Source organism: Condylura cristata, unplaced genomic scaffold (assembly GCF_000260355.1).
Source record: "Condylura cristata isolate star-nosed mole 26May11 unplaced genomic scaffold, ConCri1.0 scaffold00014, whole genome shotgun sequence".
NCBI classification, from domain to species: Eukaryota; Metazoa; Chordata; class Mammalia; order Eulipotyphla; family Talpidae; genus Condylura; species Condylura cristata.
In genome coordinates this window covers 37,767,028-37,789,858 of record NW_004567115.1, presented here as the reverse complement: position 1 = coordinate 37,789,858, position 22,831 = coordinate 37,767,028, and the positions used below count along the sequence as shown (strand labels likewise).

General features: G+C 42.8%; 1 protein-coding gene across 1 annotated transcript in view; it reads right to left on the bottom strand.

Moving 5' to 3' along the window:
- Positions 1 to 3,540: 3,540 nt before the first annotated feature.
- Positions 3,541 to 22,831, bottom strand: part of FAT1 (FAT atypical cadherin 1) — a 114,932-nt gene continuing 95,641 nt past the window's right edge. Inside the window, exons 16-28 of the mRNA XM_012724933.1 lie at positions 22,463 to 22,600; positions 20,037 to 20,180; positions 19,263 to 19,460; positions 18,085 to 18,886; positions 17,813 to 17,944; positions 16,550 to 16,707; positions 15,506 to 15,968; positions 14,024 to 14,177; positions 13,764 to 13,874; positions 11,722 to 12,353; positions 10,900 to 11,037; positions 5,931 to 5,966; positions 3,541 to 4,966 (exon numbers count right to left, since the gene is read on the bottom strand). Coding sequence (XP_012580387.1) covers positions 4,335 to 4,966; positions 5,931 to 5,966; positions 10,900 to 11,037; positions 11,722 to 12,353; positions 13,764 to 13,874; positions 14,024 to 14,177; positions 15,506 to 15,968; positions 16,550 to 16,707; positions 17,813 to 17,944; positions 18,085 to 18,886; positions 19,263 to 19,460; positions 20,037 to 20,180; positions 22,463 to 22,600 — 3,738 coding nt within the window. The 3' untranslated portion in view covers positions 3,541 to 4,334. The remainder of the gene's footprint in view (positions 4,967 to 5,930; positions 5,967 to 10,899; positions 11,038 to 11,721; positions 12,354 to 13,763; positions 13,875 to 14,023; positions 14,178 to 15,505; positions 15,969 to 16,549; positions 16,708 to 17,812; positions 17,945 to 18,084; positions 18,887 to 19,262; positions 19,461 to 20,036; positions 20,181 to 22,462; positions 22,601 to 22,831) is intronic.

The window sequence follows — 22,831 nt, the reverse complement described above, 5'->3', positions numbered from 1 at the left end:
TGAAATCTGAGTCCAGTCTATTAATCAAGTATAAGAATCCAGTACATTTTGAAATAATGCAACTCATGTAGCAACAACCTCCCATATTCCTCATTAAATAACACGGATGTTATTTTCCTCCACTGAAACTGGAGTGAAACCAAGAGAAGACACAGATCACTGTAAGGGGAATATCCAAGATGATGACGTGGGATCGCAGAGCAGTAGCTGCAGAGTCGAGGGAGCACCCAGGGCTGGCCTGGTGGCCTAGGGGCTACTCAGTGCTACCACTGCGAAGGCCCAGCTGGCAAAGTGGCCTGACCCCCAGCAGGGAGCGGACCCCCCTGGCTCAGACCTCTCCTGTCTCACCAGTTGCTCCCTCAGCAGTGTATTATTCTCTTGGATCTGCCTGCTCTGCTCTCCACTGTCTCCCGTGAATCCTCTCACCACTCCACCTCTGGCCTACACTCTACTTCTTCTGTGCAAAAATTAACATAAAATAAAAATCATACACAAGCAAAAAATTCTTTAAAATAAATAAAATGCCAACACTTCTGTCGTGGGAAGAATAATTGTCGGAGACTCTTTTTCTCCGATCACGGGTTATTGGGGGCAGAACAGGCAGGGTCTCAAGGTGGGAGCGATGTCGGGGAGCTGAGATTCCTAGAAAAGGGGGAAAAAGGGAAAAAGGGGGGCGGGCGAGAGGAAGACACAGGAATCTGAGTTGGGTGCAAGTGTTTCTGCTCTGTCTTCAGCAGAGGTTTATTTTATACATTTCAAGCAGGCAGAGAGATGACATTAGCATATGAAATGGGCTGAGATCAAGATCATCTTTTTTCTAAGAATAGTTTGGGGTTGTTTTGACCTTTAGTTGAGATTATAACATTTTTAAAATCAATCTATCAAGGTTAAATCAGGTACACAGATTTACAAAATTTAAGACTAATACTACTATATTTGCCACACTGAAGATTAACCAAAATAAAGTTCCTTTAGCTTTATCTACTACTTAATGGCTTTTATTTTCATTGCGATATCCTGGGGGTAAAGTACAGTGAGGACAGGAAGAGGAAATTTCTTGTAAACCAAATTACAGTAAAGTTCTTTAAAAAACTTGTTAGAAAGTTTAAGTGAATTCCTTTGAAGTCTACACGATAGAAAACCTGATTAGCTCTGAATTGGCAACTTGGGTGAATTTCCTTGTCTAAAGACTAGATAGTAGAACATTTGAGTGGTTCTTTAGAAACTGAATAGAAGGCTATGGGGGATAGCAGAGTGGTGAGATTTGGGTTCTCCTCCTTCCGGGCAGTAAAAGAATATATTCCAGTACTGCCTCAATATTGACTTTGCTATAATAGCCAATTGCTTTTATTAACCAGCCAACTGTAAGATCACTTTTGACTTCAAGAGGAATTTCTCTTCCTGGTGCAGTGCTTGCATGTCTGGGCCAGGCAGCACCTTATGAGGCTAAGGTAATCAATCCAGTTGCCAACTGGATTGCTCAGAGTATTTTGATATTATGATTATACAAAAAAAGGAGGTCATAACATAAGTTAGCATAGAAATTCTGATTTTTCAGAGCACTTCCGTCTCTGTCTGGAATATGTCAGTCGATAGAGGTTGCATAGCTTGTGTCAAAAAATATATACAGAAAAGCACAAGCAGTGTGCAGCGGGCTTCAGGAGGGAGGGCTGTCCGTGGGAAGACTGGAGGCAAGAGAGCTTCTAACCGTTTTCACCATGAAGCTGGGAGTTATCTTATTGGAGGGTGGTCCACACTCATCTCTTTGTTTTCTTCTATCAACACTTTGTCATCACACTCCACAGCTGGGGCCTTCCCATCAGGCATTCTCTGCCTGGAACGCTCAGTCTCCAGACAGCCATGTGGCACGCTCCTTCACCGATTCAGGCTTTTTTTCAAAAGCCGGCTTGGCATCGAGGTTCTTTCACTGTTTCAGAATTTCAGGCTCCCCTCCTCTCCCCATGCCTTCCCAGATCCAACCTCTCTCCTTGGTGCACAGTGCTCCACGCTCTACTGTATGCTTCTACTATCTCCTGCCATGCTGCTCCCCACCCCCCACCCCATGGAAAAGCCTAGATAGTGGGCACAAGGTTGGTGACCAAAAAGTATTTTTGAATAAATAAGTGAAATAGCCACAAAAGTTTAAGTATTTTTTTTTTTAAAGATTTATTGATGCATACAGAACTGGGGTACAGGCCAGAGGCTCAGGGGCAGCGAGAGGATTCACCAGAGGCAGAGTGGGGAGCAGAACAGGCAGATCTACGAGGTACACTGCTGAGGGGAGCAGCGGACGGCCAGGAGAGGTCTGCCACGCCATGTGGTCACCTCCGGGGCAGGCAGGGATCAAACTCATGCGGAAGTGGCTTTAGCTTCTTTGTGCTGTGCTTCAACCCGCTGCGCCACTAGGGAGGGCCCATGCTTGCCCCGGAGGTGACCCACATGGCGCGGCAGACCTCTCCTGACCCGCCTGCTGCTCCCCTCAGCAGTGTACCTCGTAGATCTGCCTGTTCTGCTCCCTACTCTGCCGCTGGTGAAGCCTCTCGCCGCCCCTGAGCCTCTGGCCTGTACCCCAGTTCTGTATGCATCAATAAATCTTTAAAAAAAAAAACACGATAAGTTAAGGCAATTGCTTTAAGAAAGTCACAAAGTAAATGGCAATAAGCATCATATACTGCTAAGCTGTGAGTACGGGCAGGAAAGTCGTGCTGTAAATGAGGGTAACAAGGGTAGTGGAGGTTTGGTAGGTGATATGGCCTTCTGCTAACACCACAGAGTCAAGACAAATCCCAAAATGAGTGACACAAGAAATAATATACAGACTTAAAAATAAAAAGGGAAAGATGAGAAAAACTGCCTACGAGTCATAAGTGATTATGTGGAAGTGTATGGATTTGCTGTATTTTGTTGTATGTACTTTAGATTTCACTAATTTGGAGCTATATGTAACAAAAAATTATGAAATTAAGGAGGTATCTAATAAAAGGGGGAGAATATCTTTCCAAAGTTCTAAAATAAAGTTTCTTTGTTAGTTGAATCACAATGGATGGGACATGGCAGGTAGTGAGTAAATACAGAATTATGTCTTAGATAGGTTTTGGCTGTTTGAAATAGCCCGTAGAAAATACATTCTGGATTTTACATTTAATCAGAGATATATGTTTCTTGATAGCAGAAATATATAAAATGCTTCAGACTGTTTTCAAAATAAATCGTGTGAAAAATGGCAGCATTTAAATCATGGCCAATATATATTAATAAAATAAATAAATGTATAAAAATTATTTTCTTAAGATTTTAATTAGAAAATGTGCAATGTATAGGAGCCCATTTACCTTTATACCTCTCGCTCTGAGAAGTATCAAGCAGCTGTAAACTGCCACCTTGTGGCGACATTGGTAAGTACAGTCTCATTTGGCAACTGGAGACTTTCACATTTAAGTGACAACAAGCTGTCTTTATATCCATTTTTATTTCTCAATTCAGCAACTGAATCCTGAACAGGAGTGTACGGATAAAGGAAAAATAGACAGTAAGCTAAAGTATTTTATTAATAATTTATTGTCAGTAAGAAAGACTGGCTAATGGTTGTTCTCAGTAAAAACCTTTACAAGACCATTGCATCACAAATATACAGACACTTTAAAAACTGTGTCATGGTGGTTTTGGTTCTAAACAGGTATGCAGAAGGTCCCCATTACACTTTCCAATAATGAAAAATGTTTATAATTCTAAAATACAGCAACCCATTTAAGACATGGCCATGTATCGGATCTTCCCTCATCCTATGTACAGCTAGAAATAAATGACTACTGAAATGCACTTATGAAATGTCATACTTCAGTGAAAAGGACATATTGTGAACCCTGGTTATATAAAAAAAAATCAGGGTGCTAGTTAATGATGCTAACACCATCAAAATTCGGTCAAAAATAAAAGCACAAAATAGCTTGAAAATCTACTTAAACTATGAAAAATCAAATCTGTACAGGAAATTTACATAAAAAAGACAGGAGAATTAAAATAATCAAATCTATATAAATACACGAATCATGCTAACAAGATGGCGGGACTGATTTTCGTTTCATTATTTTAACACAGACAAATGCAGTACAGACAGATGTTAAAAACTGGCACAGCCAACATAAAGCTCATCCGGTTACAGTAGGTCAGGACACTGGAAATGGCGAACATGTCCAGAGGCGCGTGGTTCAGTGCGGCCAGCCCGTCAGCTCAGCGAAGAGCCGCGCGGCGCACTGCGGCCAGAACAGTGCAGAGGATCATCATAGAATCTCTAGGGTCATTAAAGTCCAGGCACTTTGGGGGGAGTCTGAGCGTCAGACCTGCGTATGCTGTTGCGAATCCAGCGGTGGAATCGTCACCTCTTCAAAGTGGCCGTCGTCTCCGCTCTCGTAGTCACTCATCATGACCTCAGACTCCACTTCACAGCACGCCGACACGTCGGAGCAGGAGGCTGTGGAGGTGTACACAGACATGGGCATGTTTTCTACAGTGGGGGCTTCAAAGTTCCTTTGATACCCTGGAGGGTAAGGGGCGTAGGGTTCTCTACAAGTACTGTTCTCGCCAGTGCCTGGTTTTTGAGGTTCAGACATGTCGGCGGGATAGAAATTGGGCAGATACTGATTCAAGTTGAACCTCTGCCGGTTTCTTGATGAAGAACCCAAACTGCCAGCGGAGGGCATGTCTCTAGGAGGGTGAATAGATTCGAACTGCTCGCTGAATTCAGGAGGCAGAGGCGGTAGTTCGTCCGGCGCAGGGAAGTCTTCCGGGGGAGGCGGGAAATCGCTTTCAATGTCATAGCCGCCAGGGTAATAGTCTGTATCATCGATGGCGTTTGGGTCGGCTGAGTACAGTGGTGTCTGCTCATCAATGACCTCGTAATTAGGGAACTCCTGTATATCTGGCAGGGGAACAGCTGGCATCCAATCCGATGTATCCCAGTGATACCCTTGGTAGAAAAGAAGAGCAGGTGTCAGTGTGCTCTCCACCGCGAGTCCCTGGCACGTGCAAACCCAACACTCAGCGCCAGGCCTTTGACACACAGTGCAGGCTCACCACTCTGGGGCCCCTCAGGCTTAGCTCTGAACACCTCCTCACAGCCCAACCTGGCTTTGTAAGTCTCTATGAACTAGGCTCTATTTCTAAAGCATGGATTTAGTTTTGTGTGCATACCTAATACTGAAAAGAAATGAAAAGTTTTAACAGAAGCTGTATGCGAGCATCTAAGTTACATGCACTTTCTACAAATGATCCCAGTCATCCTTTCAATTTCCTCCTGTAATTTAGAATTCATTGCTCTACAGGAGAAGAGCCATGGTTTACTCTTAAGAGCATTCCGTCTTTCCAGAAGTGTCTTTTCAGCACAGTATCAAATGTCACTTGATCTACACTACCTGTCACTAAAAATATACTAATGATACAACACTTCCACTAAAGTAATCTTTAACAGGCTAATGTCTTTAAAGAGTTCTTTTATAATAATGTAATAAGCTTAATATTAAAAACTGCACGCATTTCCATAGCCTTAATAAAATAATGACTTATATTAATACAGGTATGTATTCAAGCATGCCTCACAATCAAGCAGAATGCAATCAAACATTGAGAAACATCAGAGTTTTTGATAGACTAAACATCAATCTCTGTTGCCTCCAAAGGCATAAGGCTGATAAAAGCATAATTATTTTTTTAAAATACCTCCCGATTCAGCAATAGCCCACCCCAGTCTCCCTTAAAATTTTTGAAATCCTGGGACAGGAAAAGGTGAGGCCATACATGTTCAACACGCAGTGCGCAAACAACTATGGATGTAGTTACTGCAGCATTCACTGAGCAAACGAGTGAAGCAAGTCAGCACCGGGGCAAGTCACTTTTTAGTGAGTATGAATGAACAACTGGCATGCATAAGTCACCTCTTGTTTTGCTGAGGTCGGGAGCAGCCAAAGACTCTTTTGGTGGCAGAGTAGAGAGAAAAGAAAACATTTAATATTAAAACAGATGGCTGAAAAGGCAATAAAGTAAGCACATCATACAATGTAAACTGTTTCTCAAGGCCTAATCAGCCGTTATCTCTGAAAATTCCAAATGGCTCAGAAATTTATGCAGCACAAATAAAATGGGACATGAAGTGGAGAAAAAAGATATATGAGAGATGGTCAACGACACTGCCAAGAAACAAGACATCATTTTGCTTTCTTTTCCTTGTTTCTGGACATCTAAATTGCGAACACCGAATTTTGTTTGGAATTACTAAAACACAGTCTAGGGGTGCTAATAAAATGTAAGTTGATAAGGAACTGAAATTATACCTTTATGTTACAGTGGAACTTTATGAAACCCTTATTTTAAGCACTCGGCACCATCGGATGACAACCCCATACATCTAAAACTATGCAACACAACAGCATGTGGCACATTGCTTTCAAGTGTGCCCTGAATTTATAGGAATTCACACACGAGCTTGGGGCTCCAGTAGGAGTCAGAGAAAGTAGACGCAAATCCCACTGTTAGAGCCGCATGACCCTGGCAGGAGCTTACCCTGGGCTGGGCTTCAGGTTGGTACCCTTGAGGTTGGGGTGGGAATTCCTGAGTAAGTCAGGTATAGGGCTACATGGAAAGGTGGCATTAAGCACCTGACGTGGTCTGAGCCCTAGGACTGTGAAATCAGTCATCATGGCACAGATATAGTCACTCAGTACCTTTCTAACATAAGGCTGCTTTCTATACATTTTACAACATTGTTGAAAACCATACTATAAAGTAATGTGGAACAAGTAAGATCTGACTGATGTTCTCATTTAGAAATGAAAAGTAAAAACTGAAAGGCCTACAGTGTCTTTAAAAAATGAGTAAATCAGTAGTTCATTAATATGTACTTCTAGAATTTTTCTTAGTCAACTAAAAATGTAGTAATCCCTTCTTAAAAAAACGAGTAAGGGGTCCTCCCTGGTGGCGCAACAAGTTAAAGCACCACATTACGGAGTTCTTTGAAGCTACTACAGCAAAAGTTTGATCCCCCGCCAGGGAGCTGACCCCATGGTGCAACAGACCTCTCCTGACCTGCCCGCTGCTCCCCTCAACAGTGTACTTAGTTCGCCTGTTCTGCTCCCCACTCTGTCTCTGGTGAATCTTCTCACCTACCACACCTCTGGCGTGTACCCCAGTTCTGTATGCATAAATAAATAAATCTTAAAAAGATTAAAAGCTCTATTTACTAAATAGGCATTTAGTACTTAAAATTTAAACCTGCTCTCAACTTTAAACTCTATGTATATTTATTATATATACCACAAAAATTATTTTTCATGAAAACTTAAGTGTTTAAGTGTGGTTTTTTAGTAAATTCTTATCAATATTTAATATTGATATGATTAATATATTAATATTTATGATATTAGGACCTAGTCAAGTTTAAATTAAAAACCACTAGACAAATTTACAAATTCCTTTCTGATTCATAAAACATGGTAAATAAATGGAATCGCCACACTGACACCTCAAGATACCCCCCCCCATCAATGTGGCACAGCCATTCTTCTCCCCTCAATCCTGAATCTGGATCCCCTAAACTTTATGTACTCTGGATACTCTATGCCATTAGTTCTCAAAATGTGACCCCTAGATCAAAATGAAGTAGGAACTTGTTAGGAGTGCCGACTCTCAGGGCCCAGCCCAGTCTTCCTCAATGGGGCAGTCAGTGGCTGGGGCCCAGCAACTGTGCTTTCAAGGATCCTCTGGTCAATCTGGTTTATAGCTTGAAGACAAGCCTGGCAATCTGCCCGTGATTACTCAACTTCCAGGACAGTAGTAAAGGACTAATTTAATTTAAAATAACTCAAGGGAGGTGGTAGATGCTGTTTCTTATAATTTTAAACAGATACAACTTCATATGAAATGATTTTCACTAAACAGAAAAATGTGCCTTCTATCATATCCTACTGTTTCCCTTGATCATCTCAGAGAAAACCCAGAAGTGAAAAGTCAACAATAGGTAACTGAGTAATACATAGCTTTACTCTTATTCCTTATAAAGACAATTCCTTGTTTTGAATTTTTGAGGGACAAATAGCTACAATTACGTTCTAACTATGTTCTAAATGTCTCAATATTGTGCCATGTAAATACCAGCTGTCAGGATCCTTAGGAGTAACTTCTGGTATCTGTGTGAATCACTATGAATGGAAAAGTAATGAAAAGACATAACACAGAGAACATGTTTGCAATGGAGCTAGGTTATGCGGATACACACCTGCAGGAAACAAAAGTCCACACACCCTCCCTCCAAACCACAGCTATGTTTACAGCATGAAAATGGGTAAAGCATACAACCGGCTCAGGCAGCACGCGGACACCGAGCACACGCATCGCGATGGTACCTTCTTTATTCACCGTGTCAACTACCGCATTGACAAGGTGTATTACAGTCACTATGGAAGCTTGCAAAAAGGCACAGAAATGAGTCAATTAGAAAATTCTTTAGTCAGAAAGGTACATTAAATAGGATTTCTTTAATTACACAACTTCTACTTCAGAATTTTAAAATGTGAAGTAAGATAACTACTAGATACCACTATGCAAGACCCTGCACCGCTGCTCTTCAGTTACACGGCTCATAGACAGTTCTAATCATACGGTAGTTGCTATTATTCACCCTAGGGACAAAATGCATGATATTGTAATGTAGGAAAACTTTTTAGCTCTCTCAATTTTTCACAAGTTCAGTTACAGATCAAACCATAACCAAACTATCCTTATTTTAACTTCTGTGGGCAAAAGACTTCCACATTTGAGGAGTTAAATACTTGCTAAAGCCAGAAAAAAAGAAATTTAAAGTGCTACATAATAAGGCAAAATATGCTGTAAGAATCCAAAAATGGCCCTGTCTCTTCTAGATCCTCCACCCCAAATTTCTTGTCAAACTTTTTTGCAGACAGGCTAACAGCTGGAGAGCTGACACACTTGCAGAGAAATGCAGACTGTCTGCTGGTCTGTTTCCTGTGTAAATCCCTTTTTCATTTGTCTATCAGGTTCTTTGAAAGCACCTCTGCCAAGACACACACGTGTGCATGCACGCAGCAGGTGGAGAGACGGCCTCAGAGACGTCCACCTCCTAATCCGGCAACCTGTGAATACGCTAACATCACAGTGACTTTACTGATGTGATCAAGTTCGAAATCCTGCGGTGGGGAGATTTCCCCAAATTGTCGGTGTGGGCCCAATGTAATGTCAGTGGTTCTCAGAGGACAGATCCTTTCCCAACTTTGGGAGGGAGCTAAGACTACCATGGCCAGAGGCTCTGCTGCCTTTTAAGTCTGAAGAAGAAGCCCTGAGTCAAGGAGCATGAGCACCTCTGGAGCCGGACAAGGTAGGGAAACAGGTTCTCCCCTATGGCCTCCAGAGAGGAAGCTGACACACCAGTGGCAGCCTACTGAGACAGTGCCCCATTTCTAAACTGCAGAACTGGAAGAGTGATAAATTACCTTCCTTTAAGCCAAAGTTTGTGGTAATCTGTTTTAACAGCCTTAGAAAATTAAAATATAATTTAAGTAGATTCAATTTCACAAATGCTAATGACTAAAATGATGGTAAAGTTTAAAATGCAAATTCTCTTAGATGTTTTTTCTCACATTATTATCTGGCAATTAATTTTCACAACTGATTTGATCATAGATAATAATGGTACATTACAGAGTATTAAGAAGAATGATATTCGAAGGAAAAGAACAAAAAAAGGAAATGCCGACAAAATTCTGAGATGTATTTATGAAAAACGTTTAGGGACTAGGATATAAATTATTATATAAACTGGCAACACTAAAGTTGTAGAATTAAATCTACTCAGGTATAACACTATTGTGTCACTGATTTCATAAGCAAAGCTATGTTCATTTACTCCATCACTCAATAATGGGTATTCTCTGATATCATATGGAACATGACTACAACTGAATGGAACATAAATAAGGCCATCTTCGCCTTTTGGAAAAGACGCTGCAGTACAGACTACATATTGCTCTGGTTGGAAGCAATCACATAATTACTAGATGGGTTACTTCTTCCCATCTATGAAATATTTGAAGTATTAAATGCACATTTTTTGTTTTTGCAAAAATATTACAGTTAAAGTAATTCTGAAGTTGAAAAATTTCCACTGAAACCTAAACAATGACAAGCTCCTTTATCGAGATGTGATGACATAGCAAAGCAAGTCACCCTAGGAAATCGGATCAACAGAACTGGCATCAAAGACCCCCCACTGTCACACCTTCTTCATTAGAAATATAATCAAACTTACTAGCAAGCTCTTAAACTGTGCTCTCAGTCAGTAGCTCTGATCCAAATGGGAGCTGAGGCCGCAGGGAGTTGGGGGAAGAGACAAATAAAACCTTGTAATGCCACAGGCGCCTCTGAAGGTGAACATTTCATACTGTGCATCTCCTCTTAGGAGTGTGTGAGGGAGTGCGTGTGAATTAGCAAGTGAGTGCTTGTGAGTTGGTGCGTGCTCAAGAAAGTTAAAAGGGTTTCTTAAAAAATCCACAGGACTTCTATAATAACATTTGCTGTTGTGGGAAAAAGTTACTATCAGATTAGTCAATCTCAGCCAATCAATAAAAGTTCAACTTTCAATTAACTGTGTTTTCTTCCCTATTTCTGACAAGTTGCTGTTGAAAGACCTGCCCACCAAGAACATTTTCAATATTTTCCCCAGCAGATGTTCATGCAATTATGTACAAGATATTTAACAGTGATGTGAAGTGAAAGGTGCAAATATTTGGAGACTTAACAGGGACACGAGAGAATATCCACAATGTTCTAGGGCATCGTGTGCACTGCACTGAGGACAAGCCAACTAGTCACAGCATTTCAAAGTTGTTTCCTCACCATTGTCATCGCACGATTCAGACTGAAAGGAGCTAAGGGACTGCACTTCAGACAGGCTTTCCCGGGCGCTGTAGGGATGGGAAGGCTTTTCTTCTAGAGGCTTCTTGGAGAGACAGGGGTCAAGATCCACGACTTTAGCTAAAAGGAAGAGATGACAGACAGTAAGCTTCATGCGTGCGAGGAGTCTGCTTTGTTCACTGCTGTCCCTGACAGTGCCTGAGATTCAATAAGCAAGTGCAAGCAGTAGGCTGAGTTGGTTAGAACAAGGGGAAAGGAGGCAGAAGAAAACAATGAGACATGGAATTTTAAATTCCATCCAAACAAGCCATAAAAAAACTCCAAAAATATTCCTAGAGATTCAAATAGAGTTGCTCAGTAAAGCCATCTTTGGCTATGTCAGACAATGTGAGGAATTAAAGTTTTGTTTAAATAGCACCTATCATTTTTTTAGAAAGCACTAAGAATCTGTTAAGCCACTGATATAAATATTATTACTTCTACTGCCTGTGTTTTAAAAAAAAAATCCTAACATGCAAATGCCCGTCTGATGTTTTGGTCAAAAAAAAAAGCCCAAGAAATTATAGTTGAGAGCCCTGATAAGAGACAGAAATGAATGAGACAGAATACTAAGATGAACATGACTACACTTGATTCCTAAATTAACCTTCAGTCAGTGCTCAAAGGCATCAAAACTTTTTCAAATCACGTAAGTCTTCTGAGTAAGCCCCTTGATCCCTAACGTCCACGCTGAGCTTGCACACCGGGTGCCCGGGCAGGGCCTGCAGTAGCTGCGCGCGACTGACGGGGGAAAGCTGTGCTTACTGTCATAGTCGAAGTCCCAGTTGGGCTTCTGTATGGAGTCGCTGTCAGAAGGCGAGTTGGAAGGGGGTGGCGGAGGCAGGTTTGGGGCCACGCTGCAGACAGCCACGGCCTTCCGGTGACCGTGCACGGCCTCGGGGTTGAAGGTGCTGAATTCCGGATGCTCGGGGATAGCGGACCCTTCAAAAGAGTTCCGGTCCAGGTTGTTTCTGGAGTCGCTTGGAATGCTTGGAGTGTAGGAAATGGGACGGACAGGCACCTGGGGTGGGACGTCTGAGTACAGGTTCTTGTTTAGCTTCGAGTCAAAGTACGGTCTTTGCAAGAAAGCTGTGGCTGGGCCCAAGTGTTTGTCCTCGGGTTCGGCCTGGTGCTTCTTCTTCCGATTGATCATCTTGCGGCACAGGACAAACATCACCACCAGTGAAAATATTACCGCTGTAAACACAATGATCCCTATGACTTCAGCCACGCCGATATTCCATGGCGTGGACACGTACTGGTTGGGCGCCGCGTCCTCACAGTGCTTCCCTTTGTACTCCTGGCTGCAGTTACAGTGGTAGGAGCCATGTGTGTTCTCGCAGAGGGCCCCGTTGCGGCAGGGGTTTCCGGCACATTCGTCAATGTCACTCTGACACCTGCCAAGAAAACCCAGCATGAAGCAAGACCTTTTTGCAATGTCAGAATACGCTCTGCCGGTAATTCTTTAAAATGAGTCCTTTTTTAAAAAGGAATGCCGCAAACCAAGTCATACAACAGCAGTCAGAAAACATTACTGACAACAACTGTAGCTAAAAAAACCTTATGTAGTCAATCATTGGATTCTATGCTCTGAATGTACACTTAGGAGACAAACATGATGTCACACCAATATAGCTACCATTAGTCCAGGGTTCACCCAGATTACCAAATCAGCATCACAGACTAAACATTAGGTAGTTTCTAATTCTGACTCAGCAGTTTGGAATGTTCATTTTGATAAACGGTAGGCTATAAAACTAATCTAATAGGACAGATTGAATTTCTGAGAAAATGTTCCTGCTCGGGAATATGACAGCTCCATAAAACACGAGAAAGGCAAGAAAACCCTGCTTTCCATTTTAAAGCATGTGCTGCCCGATTGAAAACTCTTCCCGACTCCTCGCCTCCTGTGCCAGCCCCCATCCCCCCACCACCTTTCCAAAGGGGCATATTTTGCATCTGTGTAGATCTCCTTGCCCCACCTCAAATCTTTCCTTTGCTAATAAAGTATACGAACTTCACCACCTCCCTGAACACACCTGGAACTAAGATTTGCTTACTAAGACATTTTTGTCAGATCTACTTGGCATTAATCAACAAGAAGTAGGAAACTCCACTTCTGAGCTAAGACCACGTGACTGACAAGACTCACGTCCACACACACTGTTAGAGCAGACCCCGCTGCCAGGCCTTGCAAAACACCTGACCGCTCGGGGGGCCCGGGCAGGGCTCTCGTCAGCACCTGGCAGTTACAAGCGATGCCTGCTGAGTAAAGTTTTTTAACCGAAATGGGGAAGGTCTAAAGTGAGGTAGCATCTAGAAGGAAAATCTCTCACCCATCTCATTCAGGGTTTACAGTAGACATCCCCTTTCCTCATTTGTTTTCACCTGGGAAGTAATCATCGCTTCTTAGGGTTATGGTAAGAATTATAAATGATCATGAAAAGTGTAAGAAAGAAAAGTGTCTAGATGCTATATGAACACCAGTTATAGCTTTTATGAAAATCATCATCGTTCTCAGAGCAAGCGCAAGTCAATCCCATGGGTGCCTGCTTTAAAACCCTAATAATCTCACTCCAAAAACACTGATGACCTTGCGAGAACCCACATAAAAATCATCTCTAAAGGCTGGATGTAGCTTTAATTCAATCATTATTATAATCATTTGCTCAGGAGTCTTTTAACAAATGCAAAGAACCATTATAACGTTAACAAATTCTACAACAATGAGTCCAAATTAGTGATGTTTGTTGCTGCCAGGACACTACAGACAGGTGTAAATATAAGTCTAAAAAGAAGCCAGTTACCTTTCTCCCCTGAAACCTGAATCACACTGACAGACAGCACCATCCAAACTGTCAAAACATGTGCCGCCATTTTTACAAGGTTCGTCTTTGCAGTAAGGACTAAGCTGGCACCTGAGGAAGAAGGAAAAAATATATATAAATCTAATAACACTTGTACTGTGAACAAATAGCGCAAAGTAGCAAAGTATGAATAAACGAAGAGACTTTCCACATGCAGAGCTGCATGTTCAAAAAGTCGCAGCTTCAGAAAACCCACATACCTCTGACCAGTGTACAGTCCTCTGCACTGGCAAACGAAGTCTCCACTGTCCATGGTGCAGGTGCCGCCATAGAGACATGGGTTGGAGGCGCACGGATTGACGCTCACCTCACAGTAAGTTCCCACAAACAAGGAATCACATGTGCAGTAATAACCTAAATTAGCAAAAGGGCACAGAAAGGTCTATCATTCAAAAATAAAGGAAGTAAACCCAACACACTAAAGACATTTTTTAAGTGAAGATTTATTTCTCCAAGACATGTAAAAGCTGGCTGAATTCCCACTCCCCTGGAGTAAGTAACGATCTGTATCAACAAGCCTTCTGCTACTGTTAGAACAAAAATGCAACGAGCTGGTTATGGCTATGGAAGATTACTGGGTCAAGCAAACAGCAGGACAAATACAGTCCTTGAGTGCCCATTCCGACTGACAAGGCTACATTAACATCTCCATTCATTTGCATCTCATAAGCTTTTAAAGATTAAGTGAAATACTATAAACTACCATTTAAACTAAAGGTGACCATGATCCTCGGTTTGTTAAAGGAGCGCACAGCATGTCAGACTTCACTGTGTGGTGGTCTGCACCCAGCTGCGTTCGGGAGGCTGGCGGTGGCGAGGTGGTGGAGCTGTGGGGTTTCCTTAGGTGTAGGAGGAGTCATGTGTAATCACGTTACCTACCACCCGCCGCGGCGGTGGTAGTGGCAGCACATTTCAAGAAAATGCCTCCTCGGCTCAACCCTACATGACAGTGCAGCAGCACCCTCACCCTCTGTCTGTCGCTGAGCTGAAGCTGAGGACAATGTACACTGTCGCTCAGGAGTGTTACTGTGTGGATACTCTGGCCTTCTCTTTGAATATGGAAAACTAAATCATTTGAAGTCCTTACTAAAGTATTATTTTGACTTTTGCTTTGTTAATGACTCATGCCCCACTTATCAAGCATGACAACTTGCATTTTCCTATCTATGTTCTATCACGGGTAAGTGACCAAACAGGTTTAGAATCCAGAAACCACAGAATATTCCACTGTGTCAGTACTTCGAGACAGGCAGCGCAAGAGCTGGGCAGGCTCAGGGCCTTTGAGAAAGTCACAGTCCCTCTATTGCTAGCTAGACTCCAGCAGCCACGATGGCTGAGTAATCAGGTGAAAAGAACTGACGGGTACCAGTCAGTGCTACGAGGCTGCAAGAGTTCCAAGTGGGGCATGTTTGCCTGGGCTTACTGGAGCACATGGACACCCGTCAGGACATCCACGCTGTTCAAGAGCCTGCAAGACTGCAGGGACTCAGGGGTAGGTTCCCCCAGATTGGCTGTGGGCAAGAAGCCTGAGCCCCACATACAACATGGATCACATCACACAAATCCAACACAGATCCCAGTCTCTGACAGCATTCTGAAAAAGAGAAAACCTCGAGCAACTTGAAGAACTTCTCCCGGTGCAACCATGTTTCATGTTTAAGACACAACACAGCGAAGCCTACCTCCAGTGGGTGAAGGATTGCAAACACCTCCGTTCTGGCAGGGGTTACTGGAGCAGTCCTCGGTAGCTGTTAACAAGCACCCAGGCGACACATCCACCCACTCTTCAATGTGGGCGTAGCTTCTTGGTTTGTTATTTAAAGGGAGCTCCTGCCCATTCAAATAAATAGCATCCATACAACCCCGAAAGCCATTTCCAACTTGGGGGCTTCTTCCATGCCTGGTGCCTTGCTGACGGAGATGGCCACCAAAATACACATGGTTATCCAGGTTTAGGGTTTTCAGAGTTCCCGGGGCCGTGCCTGAGGCAGTGTGGACTTGGTCCAGAACCAATCGGGCGTAGTTTCCGTTCACTTCAAGAGATACTGCATGCCACAGCCCATCATTGACCTGGATGCTCTGAACAGAGACAATTCCAGGGCCACTTCCACAGTCAAATTTGTACTGCAGCTTTCCATTATGGATCTATGATAAAAACAATTCCATTCACATTACTCTCACAGAACTTTCTTTTACAGTCTCTGATCAAAATTCTAGAGGAGAGGTCTGTCTGGGATGGAAGATGAACATTAGTAAGACCTTGCATTTAAATACTACAGAATACAGGCCCCTTTGTCATTATGATAACAGAATAGGTCATTTGTGATAAAAAAAGTCAAGTGCTAACTGCACACCTGTATTTTGAAACGACTGATAATCCTCTGTGTTAACTAACAATGAAACACAGATATCAGATAATTATCAGAAGCCAAAACTGAAAATGACACCAAGAAACTAAGCAGGCAAGACAGCTCTTACTTTAAGCATATGAAGGGGCTTTCTATCAACTTTTTATGACATAAGATGTGATGTCATCTTATGTTAACTGTCTCATGTATCTAAAGTTGTTTGAAACAACTTTAGCAATGCATCTATTACTGCAGAGTAGAAAGAACTTTTCATCCCTCAAAACTTTCCATTCTAAACTCATATAGGTCTCACTGAATTACTTCAGTGTGGAACTGAAGTCTGGCACAAGCGGAGGCCGACAATCGTCAAACACTCGCCTCCAAGATGCTGTAGTCAGTGCCTCGCGCGTACATGACCACCGCGTGTGCAGAGTACGTCCTGAGCCTCATAGAGAGCTTCATTTCTAATTTGTTTTCATTTTCCATTAGACGATACTTCACAAAGCTATTTCCAGTAAATGTGAGAGACGAACTCCCTGTGAATCACAAAGAGGATGGAAAAAGTCAAAACCAAGTTTAAGCATGTTTTAGAAGCGCAGTTTCCCACCTAGAGAGTGACTTAAATTTTTAAGATTATAACACAATGAAATTCATTCCAATGGGAAATGTTTATCTGATCAAAAAAGGTTAGCATAACTGATCTCTAATGGAAGAAAGATGAATTACAAAATAATGAAGGATCTAAATATAAAAATATTCAACATAAAATATTAGAAGGCAATTTAGGAAAATATTTACATAGCCTCAAGCTGGTATATGGGAAAATCTTCACCAGCAAGAAATAAAATAGTCCCCACTCTTCAAACAAGATGAAAATGATATCACTCTTCAGAGACAGAAACCTCATTAGGTAAAATTATTCAGAAGTGACACAAAAATTAAATTTCATAATGATGAAAGGAATTATTAAAAGATCAGTAAATATATAGACAGGAACTATTCCTCAAAATACACTCATCGCTCCATACGCAGAGAAAGAGAAACTGACAAACAGCCCAGGCAACAGAGCAAAGAGTGACAAGCCAGTCATAGAAGAAATGCCAGTGGCACTGAATGAAGGAAAAGTAGCTGGCACAGAAAAACTTGCTACAATAATCAGGTAACTTTTTCTTTCTTTTTTTCACCCTTATTAGATGAGGGATTTTATTTTTTAATTGAAAGCTTTGAGTATCAGAAACATATTGCAATATATTGAGTATAATGAGACCTTGGTTCACCTTGGAGAAACAAACTAAGGGCACATTAAACGATTAACAATGTAGTTAATATGGGCCCTCCCTGGTGGTGCAAAGGGTCGGAGCCCAGCACTACCAAGCTGTCCGCAGCTACTGCAGCTTGATCCCCCGCCAAGGAGCTGACCCACATGGCGCGGCAGACCTCTCCTGACCTGCCCACTGCTCCCCTAAGCAGTGTACTTCATCGAGCTAAGCAGTGTACTTCATCGAGCTGCCTGCTCTACTCCTCACTCTGTCTCTGGTGAATCCTCTCACTGCCCCTGCACCTCTGGCCTGTATCTCAGTTCTGTATGCATAAATAAATAAATCTTTAAAAAAAAACGTGCACTTAATTGCCCACTCTCACCTGGGCACTGAGCAAACTTGCCGCCTGGGCAGACACAGGTGTACTTCTCTCCTCTGGGGTCAGTGACACATTCAGATCCTTCGGGGCATGGACTATCTTCACACCCATGGTGAATAAGTGGGCATTTCCCATCTATTTGGTTTTTAAAAAAAAAAAAAGGCACAGAAGGGAGAGGTAATTAGTAGGAAATTTAAGAAAATGAGCCCTAATGGTTCGCGTTCATGGTGCACGAACCAGCAGCAGCTCCTGCTCCACCTACGTGTTCATGTTACCTTTGCAGAGACACACGGCTGTCCTGCGGTGGCGGGGAGTAACAAAACTCAGTCTGGCCGTGCTATGCGTTGCCATCACGTTTTCATCCACAGACAACTTTTCATCACAGAACTTCCAAGGGCAATCCAGTCCTGCACAGAGCTTCTGGAATACATCTAATATCCTAACACCGATGATCTCCTCAATATCAGTCACAGAAGAATTAATCTTGTGCAAGAGAAGCTTTGTTGAAACCTGGGCACTACCTGATTTTTCTACAAAAAGTAGAACATCCAGATGCGGATGGGGTTCAGCGGGCTGCAAACTAACGATCTGTATGTCATTCCTCTTCACACCCAAGATGTTGCGTAAGGTGCGCTGGAAGTTGCGCCAGTAGTCACCAACGAATTCCTCCGGCGTGAGGTTGGCAAAGCGGATGGCAATGGTGTGGTTCAACATCTCCTGTGTCACCTGTCTGATGTGCACTGTGATGTCAGCCGCCGTGGTAAACTTCCCATCTGTTACACTGATGTTGAGAAGATACTGCCCTACATCTAGTTTTTTGTGTGCTACCAGCTTACCCCCTGTGCTGGAAACAGAGAAGAAGTTGTCCATTTGTGGATCAAGACTATAGGTTAAAGTGTCATAAATATCTTGGTCTGTTGCATGAATCTTCCCAATGACACCACCTGAGTATTCCTCTCCAAAAGTGGTAATGAAGATCTCCAGTGGCAAAATCGCAGGAGGATAGACGCTCTCTTCAATTACCCTAATGTCAATATATGTGAGAGATGACAAGGGAGGCTTTCCATTATCTGCCACCTGCAACGAAAGAGAGATGACCTTTGTCTACTCACTGTTTACTACTTCTTTGTAATAAAAGCTATCTTCCCATCATTCAAGCTCCAAGAAATTATTCAACGTTAAGATGCTTCTTTTTCTACGTGAGAAGCAAACTGAGGGAAAGGATAAATACTTCTCTGTAGCCCTTTCATGAATTCATATTGAAGTTCAGCTCCATCAATGTCTGTGATAAAATACTCACATGAATAAATGAGTCCCACAATGTGCAGTGGGATAAAAAATGAAGCCATGGCAAAAGCCAGAAAAACCACAATTCTGCACATTTTGTTTCATCAGAAAGGTAAGCTGCTTACATCTCTATGAACCCACAAGAAAATCCCGAAGACTTTAATACCTTCACATGCAGTAAGTAACGATCTTTCACTTTTCTCTCCAGAGCAGCTGCAGTCAGGAGGTCTCCCTGCTGGTTCACTTCAAAAGCCTTGTCATCATTTCCACTCACGATCGTGAAGAAGAAGGGGGGGCCGTTATGAGAAGAGTCCTTGTCTGTTACCACTAGCTGCAGTACACTGAAGCCCACGGGCTTATTTTCCTGCACCGAATAAAAAAAAAAATACAACTTTGACAAAAGCCAGATCTTTACAGTGAGAGACATATGCCAATTTTATGTAACTGTCTAGATCTTACTGCTGCTCCATTTAGAGAGGTGAGAGGCGAAGGATGGTGAGGGGAGGGCAGGAGAGGGGGAAAGGGTTGAGGGAAAGGAGAGACAAGAGGAGGACGAAGGGGGATGAAGGGCCAGGCGCTGTGTGAGAAAGGACATGAGAGGGGGAGGAGGAAGGTTAAGAGGAGGAAGGCCCTTGGGCCCGCCACCCCCTCCCCAACCCCTCAACCCCCCCCCACCCCCATAGCAGCAGATAAGGATCAAGCTAGTGACAAATATCTGATAACTAAAACACAAAAAGAGCGATTACAGCTTGGCTGTGTGGTTGTATCTTTAAAATGCTCATCTTTTGAGACTGATGAGCCCCCTCCCCCCACATTGTACTTTTCCCATGTTTCTGTAACATAGTCTTCGGAAAAGCAAGCTACTGAAAACAGACAACTGAAGCCAAGGAGAGAGCCGCTGCCAAGGGGGCGTCAGCGGGCGCCTCGGTTCCCGGGTCACCTGCACAATGACGCTGTAGTTGCCCTGGGAGAAGAGCGGAGCGTTGTCGTTGATGTCCGACACATCGATGTTGACCGTGGTCGTATTGACTCTGGGCGGACTGCCGTTGTCAGAAGCCTGAACTGTGAGCGTGTACCCTGAAATCTTTTGGGGAACAAGACAAGAGAAGGTGTGTCCATTTCCCCAAAGCCCGAGAACAGTCTTTTCCCAAGGCTTAATCACAGTGCTCACCTGACAACACAGAGGGCAGATGTAGTAACTGCCACCGTGTGCTGTGAGTATTTGTGGGCGACTCCCCCAGCTACAAATAACCCTGCTGCACAACAGAAACTGTCCCCCGGAAGCTTGGCACTGAGGATGTATTTGTAGAATTAAAGTGCTCTGACTTTAAAAATGTGCAGCTCTCTTAACAGAGAGTTAAGCAGCAAAGGAATACAAATGATGAGGGGGAAAAAAAAAGATACCGAATCTTAAATACTGCTTTCATAAAATCAGGGACAGCAACCTTTCCTGAGGCCCACATGATGTTTTCAGCCCAAAACAGGAGACTTTAAGCTCTTCCCACCGATGTCCAATAGCCCAGGACAATCCAGGTCCCCACCCATCAATTTTACACTAGCGCTGTACTCAACGGTCTCAATCCCTATAGTTTTCTACAAAAAAAAAAAGGAAATTAAGAGGGTGGCATCTCTTTCAGAGTAGCTCCTTTCAGCTCTCTCCTCCAGGATGGTGGAAAAAATGTCAGAAAACTGGAATGTTCTGGAGAATCGTGGTCCTCCAAGATGCTCCAACAGAAAGGTCAATTTTGAAGGCCGAGAGCCCTGGGAATCACTATCTCCCCCCATAGACATTAGTATATTAAATATCTGAGAAGTTCTGCAGTGAAAAACACTCCACACTTGCTCTGCCCAGCAGTAAGTACAGTGATTCTAAGAACCACCCCCATGCCCTTGATTTCTTGGGAAATCCCTGCTCAAAAATAACAGTTCAGAAAAGGAATTGAAGAACTGAGGCTTCAGTGGGATACTGCAATACTCTCCCACTACCTCTCCTCTTCAATTTTCGCATTATTTTTCTAGATATGTACTATTATCACCAATGTCCTTCTAATTCCTCAGCCCAGGGCCTCCTTCACTCTCCACGGCAGATCCTTTTCTGCCTGGAGGGGATGGGGTATGAAAGGTGTCCAGGCTGGTTTGCTGTTCCTCAGCGATTCACACTGTTCTTAGCATCAGCTCCCTCTGTCACCTCCAGAAGCTTTTTTACATATCCACACTTCCAGACTACGGGGCTCTTAAACTCTCCAAATGCTGCTGGAATTCTACTTTAAATATGCCATTTTCCTTTAAAATTCAGCGCATCCAAGCAACACTGAACAACCTCCCCAGTGCCAAATTTATACCCTGAGGACCTCCCTGCTCGTCTTTATTGGCAGCTCAAGTCACAGCAGGACTGGAAAGAATGAGTCAGGTCGAATGCTGCCACTTGCCATGCAGACCACACCCAAGCTCGGTTGGTTCTAATTTTTCCTTCTTGAAGTTTCTGCATTTGCCCTTACACCTGACTGTCACTGCTACTTTTCTTATGTAGCTTCCTACCTCCCAGGTCACACCACTCCACGTACACTGAGCGCTTGTCCTCAAATGTGTCTGCGTGTCATGGGGGACAAGGCTTGCAGACACTCCGACTCTCCAGCACCTGTGAGGTCTGGTCCCAGTTTTGCATGTGCCCTAACCTGTTCCTAAACACTTCCCTTCCTTATCCCCTCAGGCCGTGTATCATTACTCTATTCCACTACAGCTGAGCAAAACCACCCAAGTATATTCAACGTCTTCCATTTCCATGCTTCTGTTCATGCAACTTTTTGCAGAGAATGCCCTTCTCTTAATACTTGAGGTTTTCTAAATCTCTGCTACTTTTTAAGACCAAACTTCTAGGGACTATATTAAATGGGGAAAAATGTATTTTACTCACATGTGAAAAAGAGAAAAGAAAAGGAACAATAACAAATTTCTATGTAACATTTTATTACACTTAACAAAACTCAGCAATAATTTCTGGCATTGAATGAAAACCCACTAGTTGACATGTAATTCAATAAACTCCAAGAATTAAAAAAAAAAAAATGTAAAATAATGTTTCCATGGAAAAAATAAAACCCGGCTTCTAGCTCCATAAGCATCTCAGAACTCTAATTCCTTCCTAAAAACAAACTTTTATTATCCCAACTTCCTATTAGTATGAAGCCCAGTGCTCTCATGTTCTTGAAATTTTTATGCTGTAACTGCTTTGCAAGTATTTCTTTCCTGTTTATCTGTTCCTGGTTTTACCTTTCTGATTCTTGCATCATGTCCCAGTAAATAAGGGCACTTGTATTTACTGGTTTGGTAATCTATAAGCAAATTAAGCCAAAATTTTCCACTTACTGTTTCTCGGTCCAGAAGTTTGGTCACTTTCACTTCTCCCTTGGCTGGGTCAATTGTAAATGGGCTTCCTTGATTGCCATCTATAATTGAATAGTGGATGTGGCTGTTCAAAGGTCCATCGGCATCATCAGCCATAACCTACAAAGTATCACATTCCTGGTTAGGAGACAGCTAGGGAAGGGGCAGAAATCTATTCCATGGAGTTGCAGTGTCAAGATGGCTGTTTTGAAGCAACTATCTATAACAGTAGTCGAATGGGCTGACAAGAGATTTGTCCCCCTTTTCAAAATAGCACCACTACAGAAGCTGGATCAATTTTACTAAAAAACAATCAAAAGAAACTCTTGTAAAGATTCACAAGAAGAGAGA